Source organism: Terrapene carolina, unplaced genomic scaffold (assembly GCF_002925995.2).
Source record: "Terrapene carolina triunguis isolate 2854851 unplaced genomic scaffold, T_m_triunguis-2.0 Scaffold111, whole genome shotgun sequence".
NCBI classification, from domain to species: domain Eukaryota; kingdom Metazoa; phylum Chordata; order Testudines; family Emydidae; genus Terrapene; species Terrapene triunguis.
The window spans coordinates 19,328,357-19,345,602 of record NW_020664462.1 but is presented as its reverse complement, the minus strand read 5'-3'; the positions used below and the strand labels follow the sequence as shown (position 1 = coordinate 19,345,602).

General features: G+C 39.4%; 1 protein-coding gene across 5 annotated transcripts in view; it reads left to right on the top strand.

Moving 5' to 3' along the window:
• DIP2C (disco interacting protein 2 homolog C) overlaps positions 1-15,663 on the top strand; it is a 491,632-nt gene extending 475,969 nt beyond the window's left edge. For all 5 annotated transcript variants that reach the window (XM_026652183.2, XM_026652182.2, XM_026652181.2 and 2 more), the window contains 3 exons: positions 137-311; positions 3,702-3,825; positions 12,161-15,663. In XM_026652183.2, the coding sequence (XP_026507968.1) occupies positions 137-311; positions 3,702-3,825; positions 12,161-12,413 (552 nt within the window). In that variant the 3' untranslated portion in view covers positions 12,414-15,663. The remainder of the gene's footprint in view (positions 1-136; positions 312-3,701; positions 3,826-12,160) is intronic.
• Positions 15,664-17,246: the final 1,583 nt, after the last annotated feature.

The following is a 17,246-nucleotide window of genomic DNA, read 5'->3' as shown; positions in this document are numbered from 1 at the left end:
TGTTGAATCAGAAATCATGCTAAAAGGTAGTATAGAAATATCTAGTTATGATTAAAAACAGATGCAAGAATTTTCAAGAATTCTTCACCCCGGATAGATACTTTAATTAATGCCAGTCTAATTGCTTTTAACTTAGATATGGGTTCACAGTGCTCATAATGCCAGTGGGTATTTTACCATATATGGAGATGAATCCCTGCAATCAGATCACTTTAATTCAAGACTCAGCTTTGGAGACACACAGACTATTTGGGCTCGGACTGGCTATTTGGGGTTCTTGCGGAGAACAGAACTTACTGATGCAAATGGAGGTAAGACCACTAGTTCCATTTATAAATGTGTGTTTATACATAGCTTTGAAAGTGCTATAAAGTTGTTCACTCACGTGTAGCCTGGTCTGTTGTATCAACATTCACCATTAAATGCTCTATAACCCTCCAAAGAAGCATTTTCAAAATAGATGTCAATAAGAAAATAAAACAGTGGAACAAGATGCCTCCCAAAAATGACTACCTGGTTATATTCCTTTTGTTACATGTGTGCTTTTGTATGTTTTCTATACACACTGTAAGCTCCCTGAGGAAGAGACCTTCTGATTCTATATACAAAATGTCTCTAATGCTTTTCGTCTGGAAAAAATATTAATATTCTTACATGTTTTGCACCACTGCTGCAATTGGATCTGCATGAACAGATCCTTCCTTATGGAACACTGCGGCAGGATTGGGGCTTGGGCTTTTTGTGAAGACACCCTCATTTAGTAATCCTATTTCTGTGAAGTTGTTAATAAAAATGGTCCTACTTTTGAACTCACCCAGTCTTTAAGAACCATAGGAGCAAATAATAAAAATGTACTATAAGCTCTAGCTTGTAAATGAAGTTACCGGGAATATTTTGTTTTCTATCAGGGAAGCACAGGTCCATATTAATCACTAGTGACATACCCTATCTTTTGTCAATATACAGTATAAGCAAACAAATACTGTGAGGCAAAAGAGAGTCAGTGTGGCTGAAATTCTCTGATTGGGAATTTACTATAACTTGCAAAATACAGAGTCTGGCTGTGATGGTAGCTGAAATTGCTAGTGAAGTATCGTTTCAGGTGTATCAGTAGTGTTCACAGTGCCACTATTAAGAATGAATTGAATCTGTTTGAATTAGGGCTGTCAAGTGATTAAAAAAAATAATCGTGATTAATCGCACTGTTAAACAATAATAGAATACTATTTATTTAAAATGTTTTGGATGTTTTCTACATTTTCAAATATATTGATTTCAATTACAACACAGAATACAAAGTGTCAAGTGCTCACTTTATATTTATTTTTTATTACAAATATTTGCACTATAAAAAACAAAAGAAATGGTATTTTTCAATTCACCTAATACAAGTACTGTAGTGCAATCTCTTTATCCTGAAAGTTGAACTTACAAATGTAGAATTATGTACAAAAAAAAAACTGCATTGAAAAATAAAACAATGTAAAACTTTAGAGCCTACAAGTTTACTCAGTCCTACTTCTTGTTGAGCCAGTCACTCAGACAAACAAGTTTGCTTATAATTTGCAGGAGATAATGCTGCCCGCTTCTTGTTTACAATGTCACCTGAAAGTGAGAACAGGCGTTCACATGGCACTGTTGTAGCCGGCGCTGCAAGATATTTATGTGGTATGTTCATTTTCATCATCTGAGTCAGATGCCACCAGCAAAAAGTTGATTTTCTTTTTTGGTGGTTTGGGTTCTGTATTTTCCGCATAGGAATGTTGCTCTTTTAAGACTTCTGAAAGCATGCTCCACACCTCGACCCTCTCAGATTTTGGACGGCACTTCAGATTCTTAAACCTTGGGTCGAGTGACGTAGCTATTTTTAGAAATCTCATATTGGTACCTTCTTTGCATTTTGTGAAATCTGTAGTAATAGTGTTGGTAAATCAAACAACATGTGATGGGTCATCATCTGAGACTGCTATAACATGAAATATATGGCAGAATGCGGGTAAAACAGAGTAGGAGACACAATTCTCCTCCAAGGAGTTCAGTCACAAATTTAATTAACACATTATTTTTTAATGAGCATCATCAGCATGGAAGCATGTCCTCTGGAATGGTGCCCGAAGCATGAAGGGGCATAAGGATGTTTAGCATATCTGGCACGTAAATACCTTGCAAAACCGGCTACAAAAGTGCCATGCGAACGCCTGTTCTCACTTTCAGATGACATTGTAAATAAGAAGCAGGCAGCATTATCTCCCGTAAATGTAAATAAACTTGTTTCTCTTCGTAATTGGGTGAACAAGAAGTAGGACTGAGTGGACTTGTAGGCTCAAAGTTTTACATTATTTTGGTTTTGAGTGCAGTTATGTAACAAAAAAAATCTACATTTGTAAGTTATACTTTCACTATAGAGATCGCACTACAGTACTTGTATGAGGTGAATTGAAAAATACTATTTATTTTTTTTATCATTTTTACAGTGCAAATATTTGTAATAAAAATAATAATATAAAGTGAGCACTGTACACTTTGTATTCTGTGTTGTAATTGAAATCAATATATTTGAAAATGTAGAAAAATATCCAAAATCTTTAATAAATTTCAATTGGTATTAGATTGTTTAACAGTGCAATTAATTGCGATTAAATTGTTAATTGCAATTAATTTTTTTAATTAATCGACAGCCCTAATTTGAATAGAACCTAGTCAGATGAATTTAATAAGTCTGAAGCCCTGTTTATAATTGCTGTGCATTAAAATTACTGTCCAGTTCCTCATACTTAGATCCTCCTAAAGGCATTTAATCTTATAAAGCATTTTTTAGGATTTTCTCTTTATTAATTATTTTATTCAGGAAAATGCCCTGAAAGCTATAAGGGGTCCAAGAAGCAGCAGGAATTCTTACTCTGAGAGAATAGTAACAGAGTGTTTTCTAGTCTTTCATTTCCAGTGGAATAAATCCTCCCATGAAGTAATAGTGGCACACCTCCTCTCTCCTTCCTTTCTAAACTTCCTCTTCAGAAGGACAAGTCCCTTTTCTACATAGCGTCTGGGAGATGTCTTCATTGAGACTTAAACGTCATTGCCACAACCAATATATTTTCTCGTATGAGTGACATATGTTCGTTTATGTTAAGCTTAAGATCCCAGAAGAACTCTCATCTCAGTCTAGGGGTTGTCGTCGTTTTTTTGTCTTATCTCTAGTTGATAAAAATTCATGCTACAAACATAGTTTTGTCTTAATCAGCGATTTGATATCAAGAATATAACATGTATTATTTCGGCATCATAGGCAAACACCATAGTGGTTTAAGCTACCAGATTTGAAATATTCAAGCTGCAAGACAGACAGATTCAAATCCCAGAAGGGTCAGTTTCACTCATTATCCTTCAAAGGCAGATAAACAGAATGCCATACAAGTCGCTCTGTCTGCTCTACATTCATAAGAATAGAGGTTTGATCTGGTGTCGGCTAAAAATTTCTTCTTCTCCCATATTGTGCTCAGCAACCTGATTAGCTGCTGCCCTCCATCGCACATTGCATTTCAGTAATCGTGAATGTATATAACTTGTAAAGTGCTTTGGATCTTCTGAAATTCAAGGATACTTTATAAATGGAATGTTGTTATTTTACTAATGTGGATATTTTTATAATTTATTTAATATAGTAGAGATTTAAGTCATTGCTTTTCCCTCTCTGTAACTAGAGCGACATGATGCACTTTATGTTGTGGGTGCACTAGATGAAGCCATGGAGTTACGAGGGATGAGATATCATCCGATTGATATTGAGACATCAGTAATTAGAGCACACAAGAGCATCACAGAATGGTGAGTGTTGTGAAACATTGTGAATCTTGTATCAAACTCTAGCCTGTAAGATGTTTTCTGTGTTTTTGCTTGGATAGTGCAGTTGATTCAGGAAATATACCAGTGTTCCAAGAGTTTATAACTTGACCATAAATTATACACTCTCTAAGCTAAAACTTGGCATAAGCCGCTTTTATCAGGAAGGACAACTTTCTTTACTCTTTTTGTTTTCTAAGAAACATGTAACATGATGTTTGGTGGTAATGGTGGGGTTTGGTTTTATTCTGAGTTATTTTTAGCAGTGGGGTTTGGAAGCTTAGCTGTTTGTTTTCTTTCTTCAATCTTTTTGGGAATTCCTTTAGAAAGCAACATAGCAAGTTAGTTTCATTACGGAGCTGAGACCAATTATTGATTAAATATCAAGATGCTGAGTTAGTGTTTATCTGCTTTTCCTACGGGTTTGTACAACGCAATTCTTAGCATTTATATATTGTGTGAGTAATTGGTTGCAAGGGGCAATACTATACTTGCAGAACATATTGTGTAAAGGCATTTGGTAAAATTTTCGAAAGTGCCTTTGTCCCATTGACTTTCAGTGAGATTTAGGTGTTTTTCAAAAACTTCACCCATTTTCAGTATATATTTCACTTTCTGCCTAGCCTCTTCTAGACTTAGGGCATTAATTTTACATCTACTGATCAAAACAGAACTCTTGCTCATTATATTTCTCGATATTTTCAATAATAATGGGGACGGGCGTGCCTTTGCAGTGGAATTTAGACAGGTGACTCTAGAGAGTGGGTAGCCAGATGGCTACTGTGGATAGCTGATATTTATTTGTATATTTTATATCTTGTAAAAAATCAAAATTGCAATCCAGTTGCGCTGATAGTATGCGTATCCACATCCTATCACTGCAGCCGTGGTCTGTCCTCCCCTGCTCCTTTATCCACTTCTTGCACCTTGTCTTAATTCAGGCCTCAGTCCTGTAATCAGCTCCATGTAAGCGAAGACTTGCATGGATCCTATTGATGATCACACTCTTATTATGTAAGATTTTCAGAGTTGGGACCAGATCTTTCATATATCTGTCTGGGGCCTGTCACAATGGGACCATGGCCCTCATTGGGTGGTGCCATAATATAAATAACAATTTAACAGTTATGACAGAGTGCACTTTATTGGCTAATAAGGGTATTTTATTAAATCATTAGACATGTATCTTATTATAAAATGCAACTTTCGCTAATTGAACTGCAGGATGCAAATGAACTAAACATTATTCTAATTATCAGTCACAATCTTTATGACCCTCTTAATTGTTTCCTCCTTGTAAGAAAAATGTCTTCCTGTCAAAATACCAACACAGAGAGGGGAAAACTCAACAAAGCAGTAGAACACCCTGGATTACAGATGTGAAAAAGGACTGTGTGGTTGTTTAATTTAAAACAGGTTTAAAATATTGATGGATTTTACTTTGCATAAAATGCAGCAGGCAGGATTTTAATTTTACTGAGGCTTCATTCGTCAAAAAACCTCAATGGAATTATGGTAACGTAATTCACAGTTGCCATCTCCTTACTTCTTATTTCTCCATGGCTCAGGCACCACTATGGATTGGCCTACATGTAATGTGTCTATGTAGAGTTAAATGTTATAGAGATGAGATAGCAGATCTGAGGTTTACGATGTAAGTCAGATGTCTTCCCCCCCCCACCCCTTAAAGTCCACCAAAAGATTATATCTGCCTCAAAACAGTTAGGTTAATACCTAGGCTGAGGTAGAACTTACAGACAAAATTTGAATTTACGTGGACAAAGCGTTCATGAATTAGAACACTTTTAAAATAATGGTGTCCACCAGAAGTCTAGAAGTCCTCTAACATTGTTTTAGCACTTTCAAGCAATGGAACAGAAGAGAGACAACTTAAAAATCTCCTCTTCCCTAGCTGAGATCTAGTGCTCTGCACCAAAGTGTAGTTCAGTAAAGTCAACATTCAAGAGTTGCCAATGCTTGAAATAGTAAACTGAGACTTTTAGATCCACCTCAGAGAGATGAATATCCATTGATTGAAGTTATTGGGAACTGGCCATCCACATCCCTTAGGTAACTTTGAAACCTCAGGCACAAGCTCTTTGTTGATTAATCACAAGTGCTACAGACTGGGAGCAGCAGATGGTGACTGGGGAGATGAATTCTTCACTCCCTAAATTTGCTGCATGGAACTGGGTGAACAGGCTGGGAGGGGCCTCTAGGTATGCTGTTCCCTTCAGCCACCGGTCCTCAACCAGTGCCCTCCCTCTGCGTAGGCCTTGTGAGATGCACAGGAGAACTCCTGTCCTGCACACCTCATAAGGACTGTCAATATGCAACATTGCCAAGAACAGGGCTGGGGCTGGGGAGAAGCAGCTCATTAGGGATAATCCTTAGCAACCATCTTCCGCTGTCCAGAGACATCTGATGAGGTGGAGACTTTATTCCCTATTCCTTGATGCCTGCATAGGAGGCTCCAAGGAACAGAGACTCCCTCCCCAGCTGCTCCCTGAGCCCAATGAAGGGATGCTGGTGGAGTGAGCAATCCTTTCCCATCACCGTAGCTCCTAGGCCTGGTCTACACTTTAAAAGTTTTGCCAGCATGTCTAGGTCAGTCAGGGGTGTGATTTTCCCCCCTCCCACCCAAACCAGCACGACTATGACAGCAAAAGCGCTAGTGTACGGAACTAGTTTAACTCTTGCTGTTATAAGCTGATATCCACTGGGGGAGGAGAGTGTGCCAATATAGCTCTATGCCAGAAAACCCTTTCAAGAGTAGACAAGGCCTCGGTCAATTCTTCAGTCCCCTCAAAGCAGTCTGAGAAGCCATAGTAGTCTCACTCGGGCATCTGAAGGTTTATTGGATGAGAGGAGAGGTCCCAGGGAATGCTTCATCCCTTATCTCCTGAGGCGCTGCAAAAACCTTTGCTTGGATCCCAGGAAACAGCAGGAGGTAGCCAGAGGGGAGCAGCGTTGGATTTCTTCAATCTCCAGCTCCCCCACCATTGGGGTCAGGAAGCCTCAGGATGTACGTCAGTGTAGTAGAGGGAGGGTATTCCTCATATCTCTACTGCCCCCCCTTTCCCTCAAACCTCCTCTCCTGCATTTCTCTCCCTCCGCCCCCATGAATGTAATGATGGAGAGCCCCAGTCCTGTAATCGTTAGGTTGACAGAATGGGAGCTCCACTCCTACACTCCTCCTGTGTTCTGCAGGGGTGCAGCATGAGCTCCTGACATGCAGAACGGTGAAGAATTTTAATTTCCTTGTGAGGGCCTTTAAGACCTTTGTAACCTCAGAACTTGCCTCACCAGGATGGCAGGTGGAGACTGTGGTTGGTAGGAGTCTTTGCAGCCAGCAAACTAAGGGGTTGTTCTGTCCCCTTGACTCTCCCAGAATCTATAGGAAGAGTTCCTTTCCAGAGGACAGGCCATTTCTAGACAAGGAAATTCCCACACACAAACCTTCAAGACTGCAGACACAAGAGTGTGTGTTTATTACCTTTCAAGAACACAGTAGAATAAACAATAAAACCACACAACAAAACACTAGAAACAAAGGCATTTCAGAGTTAAAGTTGCATTTTCACAGCAAGTAAACCCAAATAATCACCACCATCTACCCACTACCCAGTAGAGTTAAGACTGTTTTAGAAAATATTCCAAATACTATTTTTACAACTCTGCTTAAGGAAATTGGTGCTCACTGGGACACCTTTAAGTCAGTTAAGAAAGTTGGTACCGTGTTGATTTGATTTATGACCCAGCTGTCCAAATTTCATTGATGAGTATCTGGTCTGGACAGTTATTTTAGATTTGCCTTTTCTCCTGATAATTCCAGTAGTATAAAATTCACAGTCTGTGACTGTGATGGAATGTAAGGGCCCCACACAGTTGAAGAAGGGACCAGAGAGGCCAAGATGGCAGGGCTAGGTCCACCCCTCCCATCCTGTCAATCATTCATAGAATCATAGGACTGGAAGGGAACTCAAGAGGTTATCTAGTCCAGTCCCCTGAACTCATGGCAGGACTAAGTATTATCTAGACCATCTCTGACAGGTGTTTGTCTAACCCGCTCTTAAAAATCTCCAATGATGGAGATTCCACAACCTCCCTAGGCAATTTATTCCAGTGCTTAACCACCCTGACAGTTAAGAAGTTTTTCCTAATGTTCGACCTAAACCTCCCTTGCTGCAATTTAAGCCCATTGCTTCTTGTCCTATCCTCAGAAGCTAAGGATGAGGAAGCCTTTAAAAGGAAGGAAAGTGCAGTCAGTGGGGGGAAGGAGCCAGATTGCCCTATGCAGTAGACTGCAGAGCAACACCTGAAGCTGCAGAGGGAACTTCTAAGCAGGAGACCTTCACCCCAACCCTGGGCAGAGTACAGTGGACCCCCAGGGTAAGACAGACAGACTAAGCCTGCCTCAGAGACCCAGCCAGAGCAATTTCCCCAAACTCATTATATCGGGGCTGGATCATTGGCAGCACTGTAGACTCACCACCCCATCCCCCTCCCCTCTTTGCGGGGACTACAGGGAGGGAGTATCCCTGAGTGTGTGGGGTTTTGTGGCTTTTGTTTTTATCCCCCCCAACTAGAGAGAATTTAGGAGACTCTCAAAGGGAAGAGCCTCCCTTGCAAATAGTAGGGAAGTGGGGCCTGTGTTGTGACCGCCCAGTGTGGATAACTGCTCAGGTTCCCCCTCAGGCATGCCCCACCCCCTTAGAGAGGAACCACTAACGACACTGTTTCAGTGGCCACCTGTATTTAACATGTAATGTTAAAGAATGCAGAAGAATGTCACCATAATCCATTTCTGTCTTGATGCCTGACCTAGCTATGCATCAATGTAGGCAAAACTTGCATTTTGAAAACGTTTTTAATAATGTAAGAAACCTTAAGGAATTATGTATGTGCTTGTAATTTAATTAAGAATACACAATGCTGCCTCATTTAAACTTCTAACCCTGGAAAGAGGAACAGAGCATATGTCTTCATTGCATTTGAAAGGAAGTGGCATTCCCTCTGTGCACAATGACAAAATGTATAAACCTACAGGAAGCATTTTGGATGCATTTTGAAATAAGTTGTTATAGCTCAATTCCTTCTGAAGCGTTACGGCCACTTACTGGTACTTTCTGATGAGGTTAGTGCGATGGAATATTGCTGGCTTTGCAGGAGGGGAGTAGTTTCCAACTCATTGACTTTTGCTGTGTCTACAGAGCATGACTCTGGCTTGTGGAAATGCAAACTTCATGGGTTCCTCATTTTTTTTTCCAACTCAAGGATTCTAAAAAGCAAATACGTATTCAAAACACTGATACATGACTGCAACTTTTACGTGACTTTAAAGGGCCTCTGTGTGGAATGCATAAATATAATATGATCCTTGACTGTACAGAGAGGTGTCTGTCACCAGCAAGTTCTAGACATTGCATTTGAAATGAGGTTCCAGCATCCCAAGCGCCATTCTGTTTTAATTCGTTGTCTAGAAAAACAATGCCAGGGAAACTTTCAAATTACATTCCAAAGGGTCTGAACTATTGCAAATGTTTAGGCTTAACTGTTAGTTTTTTTGTTTTGTTTTTTAGAAAGCCCCAGTAAATCAAATGGAAATAGACCCTTTCCTGCTTTCCGAGAGGCAGTCAGGATTGTGTACCAGCAAAATTGCACTTTCATGAAGCTTACATGTAGTGCTGCTCGATAGACTCCCTCTGTTAAATAGTTCAGTTAAAATAGCTTCCAAACAAAATTCTGCTTGTAAAAGGGCCAGTGTTTCTGATCTGTCTGGGGAAATAAGGTTTCTTCTGTCTTCCTCTGTTTCAGAAACTAGAAATATAAACAAACTGCCCTTTTCTACTGCATACTCAATCCTTGGTTGTTCCTGAACATCAGAGCATTATCTAATTAAAGCATTAAAATAATATTTAGAACTCAACCCTTACAACTGAAAATGTCAGTAATTCATACTATAGTTGTGGTTAGCCTTAGCCTGCTCTACTGTAATCTACAGATGGCCCTGGAGATACTGCAACATCTTAATGTAGCAAGTGGCCAAGGAATTTTAACCTTGCTGTTTTCAAGCGTAGGAAGGAAAGTATAGAGGGGGGGAAAGCTGTGAGATCTAGCTACTTCCCCAGGAAGGCCACCCTGGAAGGTGTAAACCAGGATGTCATTATTATTTTAAAGTAACTTTCTTTTGAATTTCTTGTTGCAAATGTAAATTTAGGTCATCTGAACGCTAAGGTGTTTCTAAGCAATCCATCAATGTTCCAGAGCCTTATGAGAGAGAGAGAGGCATCTTCGCAGACTGACCACTGTACTTTGTTAATATTCAACATCATTCAGAACTCATTAGACCTTCTGCTAAAATATAATTATAAATCAAAGTAGGGTTTTTTAGCAACATGGAGGCAGAAGGCAGCCACTCAGCCTGTCTTCTTGTGTCCACTGACTTTCCAAGCCAATAAGCGCAAAAGAATTTAATCCAACAAAACTTTGTGGGGTTTAAAAACAAATATTTTTAAATACATCTCTCCTGAAAGATACTCTTATAAACTTTAGGATAAAGCACATGTTCTAAATTCTGGGCATGGATGGATAATTGTGTGTGTTCTGCAGTTTCCAAAATACCCATATTTCCAGAGTTTTAAAATTTGATGGGACAACGGCACTCTGAATTGGAGTGTTGACCTCGGGATGCAATACAGTTGCATACTCCTGGGGCTCAGTGAGGTTCTAGAGAATCTTCACCTGATTGTACATGGCTGGCAGTAGGTAATGCAATTTAAGAAATTAGTACACAAGTCTACTACAGTGAGGGAATAAAAGGTCAGTACTGCAGGTGGAATAAGTAACTGCTGTGGGGGCAGTACTTAACCTTATTGCACTATATTCTCCCTGGCTAATGGACACTGTAACAGTGGTACTCTAGCACTGCTACGGTCAGAGGGTCCAGCTGATGACAGTCTTCTGGCATAGTCAATATCCTGGCACCGCAGCTCCTGCTATTGACCCCTCTCTGTGTGGGTCTAGGTGTGGAAGGTGTGTGTATTTGCAGCCAAAGATAAGAGATGCTGTAGTTCAGGGAGGAGGGATAGCTCAGTGGTTTGAGCATTGGCCTGTTAAACCCAGGGTTGTGAGTTCAATCCTTGAGGGGGCCATCTAGGGATCTGGGGCAAAAATCTGTCAGGGAGGGTACTTGGTTCTGCTGTGAAGGCAGGGGACTGGATTTGATGACCTTTCAAGGTCCCTTCCAGCTCTATGAGATAGGTATATCTCCATATTAAAAAGCCACAAGATACTGGGCTTGATGTACAAATTACCCAGTTGAAATTCTATAACCTGTGTTCTGCAACGGGTCAGACTAAGAGCGTGTCTATACAGAGAGTCAGGCTATGTCTACCCTTGGAGCTCGTGATGTGCTTCCCACAGCTGCCTGGACCCTGTGGATACATGCTCGGGACAGCTAGCCTATGCCACCACTCGCTATTTTTAGCACTCTAGCTCAGTGAGAGCTAGCATATGTCTACGTGAGCTGGGAATCATACCCCCAACTCCACATGTAGATGTAAGTCTCAGTGTGCAGCAAGCTGGGGTGTAAATCTACAGTCCTCTAGCCTGCCATGCACTGTCTGTGTGGGCCCTGACACTTAGTGCTCTTTGACCTGAACTTTTCCAGAACTTTTAGTGCACAGTAGCCAGGTAGTGTGGCATACTAGACTGCTGTAAACTTACACCCCAGCTTCCCACGCACCAACTCTCCAAAGAGACAAGCTTACTTACAAGCTTAAAATCTGTGCATAGTGTGAGACTGCATCATGTTGGAGCCTCAAACCTGCAGCTCCAATGGGAGTTCTGAGGCTGTGGAGGAGTTTGGGATGGGATGGAGGGAAGAACATGCCAACGTGCCGGAACTCTCCCCTTCCGTGCTCAAATGTGGAGGGAAAGAATGGGCCCTTAATTGTTATGCTCTCTTTGTGTGAAATAAAACATGACATTTAAACCTTAGCTAGAAAATAAATGAGACATCACTAGCATTTAGTGCTATATGTAAAAGTGTAGCTGTCACTCCCTTCGCTTTTCTCAACAACAACAACGAAAAGGTGGGGGTGTGGAGATACCCCAAGACATAGTATTAAAGCAGATGCTAACAGGACTGTTTGTGTCTCTACCTGTGAATGAATTCTCCCCCAGTCTGTGATACCCATATGGAAAGCAGCCAGGAAGTGCAGTATATTTGAAACACCCACTGTGGATAAAACATGGATGTGTCAGACTGGGAGGAAAACTCAGAACGCTTCTAATAATTGTTTTTTGTGTATTCTAGTGCGGTGTTTACCTGGACAAATCTGTTGGTCGTCGTAGTTGAGCTGGATGGATCAGAGCAAGAAGCCTTGGACCTGGTTCCTTTAGTCACCAATGTAGTCCTGGAAGAACACTATCTGATTGTAGGAGTGGTGGTGGTGGTGGACATTGGTGTAATTCCTATCAACTCCCGTGGAGAGAAACAACGTATGCACCTACGAGATGGATTTTTGGCAGACCAGCTAGATCCCATCTATGTGGCCTACAACATGTAGTCTTGTATCTTAAGGCTTCCATGGACTTTACTATAGATGTATAAAAATTTTTGGTGTCCACTAAAAATGTGCAGATAAGAGGGTGATACTCATCAGAATGGAACTGTATCTATTATGACTTTTCAAAGCAGTCACGGTTTGCAGGAAATAAAATGTGAAATGTGTTTTCTTTTACCACTAAATTTTAACACAGAAGGACTAAGGTGTACTGCCCTTCAGTTTGTCGGAAAAGCCCATTTTAGGTTTTTTTTACTTATTGGATGAAACTGCTTTCTGAGTAAACGTGGCTTTGTATTTTATGTTGAGTAAAGCTGAAGTAGCTAATTTTTTTATTCTGCCCTCCAAGTGGATTCTTTTTAACAATTTATATACAATGACAAAGAATTATGTTCAGTTGTTTTTGATGCGTCATAAAAAAATTTACAAATACAGATCCATTACTAATTTAAGCCATTTTAGATCCCACCATTTTAGGAAACTATGTAGAGGTACGAGGAAAATGCCCAAAATAGCACCTTCCAATTAGAGTTCTAGCAGCTTTCTCTGTCAGAGATGTCGAAAGCACAAAGGCCAAAGAGCCTTTGATACTAGTGTTAGAGTGGAAGAAATTTATAAATAAGGTGTATTTCGGCAATGAACTTGCAAATATCTTTGTACTAAACTAAAAAGATAAAATAAGTTAACTACTTCTTCTGTAATTATGTACAAAATGTTTAATTTATTTTGATCTCTTTAGAAGTATAAAAGAAAAAACATTCAAGAATATTAATCTCTTGTAATGTTTGCTAATATAAAAACAAAGTGTTGTATTATCTTGAGTGGATAGTATCACATCAAATATATATATATGAAATATAAATTCACTAATGACAAAAAAGATTTTAAAGTTTAAAATGCAGTACTTGTCACTTGCATGGTATCTCCCACTGTAGATAACCAAATGTTACTCACAATTTTTTTGAGAAAAAGCAATCCTGGATTGCTAAGTATCCCTGTCTAAAACAAATCCTCTAGATACCAGCAAGTGGAATTATTGCTGCCTTTAAGGCGGTGAATGAATTTAAAACTAAAAATGCACTATAAGATTTTTTTTTTCTTTGCCATGGAGTCAACAATAAATATTTGTGCTGGCATGTGCATACACTTGTTAGACTTTAGAAAAGGCAGGTTGAAGAATAGCACTGTTTTGTAGCTGCATAACTTTGTTGCACAATTTTTTTCATCATTTTAGTTGGTGTTTTTGTTGTGATAAGGAAAGGTTTTTGGTGGTTATTTGCATAGAGTTATCAATTTGCCTCTCAGCTGGTCCACGTAGCTTGGTGGCTAATACATCCAGTTTACACTTATAGAAAACTATTGTTTTAATGGTCTTTAATTTATTCTTCAACAGAGAATAACATATAGTCATTACGATTGATTTAGCACAAATTGTGCATCTGCTAACGAGTCCCTAGACCAAGTGAACTAACAGAGGAACTGAACTGCCTGTTTTAAGGAACTGAGTCCCAAGGTCTCAGAACTGAGGCCATCAATAGGGAACAGTAGGAAAACATTTATCACAGCTGCCTTTATTTTACCGCCTTTGGGTAAACTAGATCTTCAATTTCCCGTTCCGGTGTCTTTATTTCCTTTAACTTTCATAGTCCCTTCATTCCTTTGTAACCGAGTTGACCTGTGTGTGATCAAGAGTGGGGTTTACCAGCAGCAGTCCAAGAATGCTTTTCTTAATGTCCAAAATATGTTCAAGTGCTGACTCTCATTACCAGATATGCATGACTAAAGTTGTTGCAGGGCAAACATAATCATTTTTATAACACGTATAAGGGACGTATTTTGTCTGCCTTTGGAAAATATCTATGGCAATGGACCCCTGCTAATGATAGTTTTGTTTGGCTTCTAAGACACAGTGTTGGTTGTTTAAAATCTCTTTAAAAGATAGGGACATTTTAGTCTGCATGTACAGTACAGAGCATCTTACTATGTAAGACTTGTTTTATTTCAGACCACTCTCAGATTTCACTGTCCTGTGAATATTTCTACTCATGCTCTGAAGAGCAATCCTTATATTCTCTCACTCTTTTTCTGCTCCCAGAAAGAATAAAATCCGTTCTTAATGGCAAGTTATTGTAAGGCTTTGAAAAGATGTTGATTGATTACAACCATAATTGCAGCGTGTGAACTAACTCGTGAAGTCCTGCTATTGCTGATCTCAGTACTGCAAAACAAATTTAGCTGTCATTTACAACATCACTTTAACCTTCACCAAGTCAACTTCACATTCATAGGAAAAACAACTGCAAATGCAGTTGTGAAACACAGTTAATAACAGATCTCTTCTGCGCCCTGTCATCCGTGGTTGTTAAATTCTGAGTTAAAAGAAGTGATAAACTGAATTTCTAGTTTGGTTATGCAAGCAAAAGGAAGGAAACACTTAAGTACCATCAGACTGAGCAATAAAGAAGGATCGTTCTGTATTAGAAATTGTACTGTAGATAAACCATTCATGAGAATGTATAAAATGTTTGTCTTGTGACCTTGTGCTTTTGAAGTCAGACAAAACCATGTAATCAATTTGATGCACATGCACAAAGAAGAGGGTACACAATGAACATTTAAACACAAAACTAATCAAACAGGAGCAGATTCCTCATGGTGCTTGTTTATTATATATATTTAATCCTGCTTGACACTTTACCCAAGGGAAGACTGTCCCTTTTATCAGTTGAATGTTAGCAGCGTTATTTCATAGAGTGTGGTGACTGGTTAGAGAAATTCATGTAACTCAGCCAATCACAGTTTAACAAAAGTTTTTATGTGCAAAGGACAGCAACCTTCTTGTATGTTAAACCACCAGTACGCTTTGTACATCTGTGATAACGCCTGTTTTATATTCAAATGAACAAATAAAAGCTTTTATTTTTGTTGCTCTGAAAATATCAGTTTCTTAATTAGTCATCTAAAAATGAGGTTTCCGAATCCACATGGGTTCTATGGAAGAATACTGATAGCTATATTGTAATTTTATTTTGTTTACCTCTCTTGTTGCATAATTTATTAGTAAGATCATTATACTTTTAACAATGTTTAAATACTGGTGTGAGCATTTATTGCTAAAAGACTTTCATATGGCAACAAATGTTTTATGTGAAATGTTTTTTTTAATTCTTTTTAATATATTTAAATATACTGTTCACATTTTTGCTGAAAGTGTAAAGATTATTGTAAGCTTGGTAACATTTTGTGAGAAGCAATAACAAGCATTAGTACTGTAAAACTCCTCAAATTTGTCACATCACTTTTGTTGCAAGGAATTGCTACTAGCATATTTCAAATAAGTCACTGTTAAGTTATTCCTCTAGGTGTTTTAAATCTTTTCTTGAACTCTCTGAGACAGTGTGAAAATATAGTACATGGGTAACTGGTATGAATCAGCTATATAAGGACAGAACCTCTAAATAGCTCACAGATGTTTTGGATTATCTCATTGTAGCATTGAGAACAACAATGTCGCTATTATTTCAGTTGGTCCTCTCAAAAGAATTCAATGGTTTGGAAGCTTCCCTACTCATGACCAATAGTTTCTGGCTTTGGAAACCAGTTGCTAGTTCCTGTATTCAGACAGGAACTTCCTAAGTCCCTCACCTACTCCTTGTCTTCAAGATTTGACTTTGGATGGATGAAACATTCCAGTCAGCATTTGTTTAGGAGCCTAAGTGAAAAGTTGAGTGGGTTAAATCCAGTTCTTAATGGATACGTGTTTATGAATGGGAACCCTGGAAGTAGTTTCAACAGGCAAACGTGATCATCCATGAGAGTGATTTCCTCCAGTTTAAGGTTGCGGCAGAGTTGGGGAACTTGCACTGGGAGGGGAAGTTGTGGTATAGAAATTTGCACTGTCACCAGCCATACTACAGCTATTGTGTAGATAATGTGCTTCATTTTCCAAGTCTTGTCCATTGTCAAGGCTCCTTCCCCACTCTGAACTTTAGGGTACAGATGTGGGGGCCTGCATGAAAACTTCTAAGCTTAACTACCAGCTTAGATCTGGTCTGCTGCCACCACTCCCAATGTGCTAATTCCCTTCCCTGGGTAGCCCTGAGAGACTCTTCACCAATTCCCTGGTGAATACAGATCCAAACCCCTTGGATCCTAAAACAAGGAGAAATTAACCATCCTCCCTCCTTTCTCCCACCAACTCCTGGTGGATCAAGATCCAACCCCCCTGGATCTAAAAACAAGGAAAAATCAATCAGGTTCTTAAAAAGAAGGCTTTTAATTAAAGAAAAAGGTAAAAATCATCTCTGTAAAATCAGGATGGAAAATAACTTTACAGGGTAATCAAACTTAAAGAGCCCAGAGGACCCCCCTCTAGCCTTAGGTTCAAAGTTACACCAAACAGAGGTAAACACCCTAGCAAAAGGTACATTTACAAGTTGAGAAAACAAAGATAAAACTAACATGCCTTGCCTGGCTGTACTTACAAGTTTGAAATATGAGAGACTTGTTCAGAAAGATTTGGAGAGCATGGATTGATGTCTGGTCCCTCTTAGTCCCAAGAGCAAACTCTCCCCAAAACAAAGAGCACAAACAAAAGCCTTCCCCCCCCCCCCCACCAAGATTTGAAAGTATCTTGTCCGCTTATTGGTCCATTGGGTCAGGTGTCAGCCAGGTTACCTGAGCTTCTTAACCCTTTACAGGTAAAAGGATTTTGGAGTCTCTAGCCAGGAGGGATTTTATAGTATTGTACACAGGAGAGCTGTTACCCTTCCCTTTATAGTTATGACATCCATCCACTATATTCTCAGGATTAGCACATCAGCACCATTTCAAGAT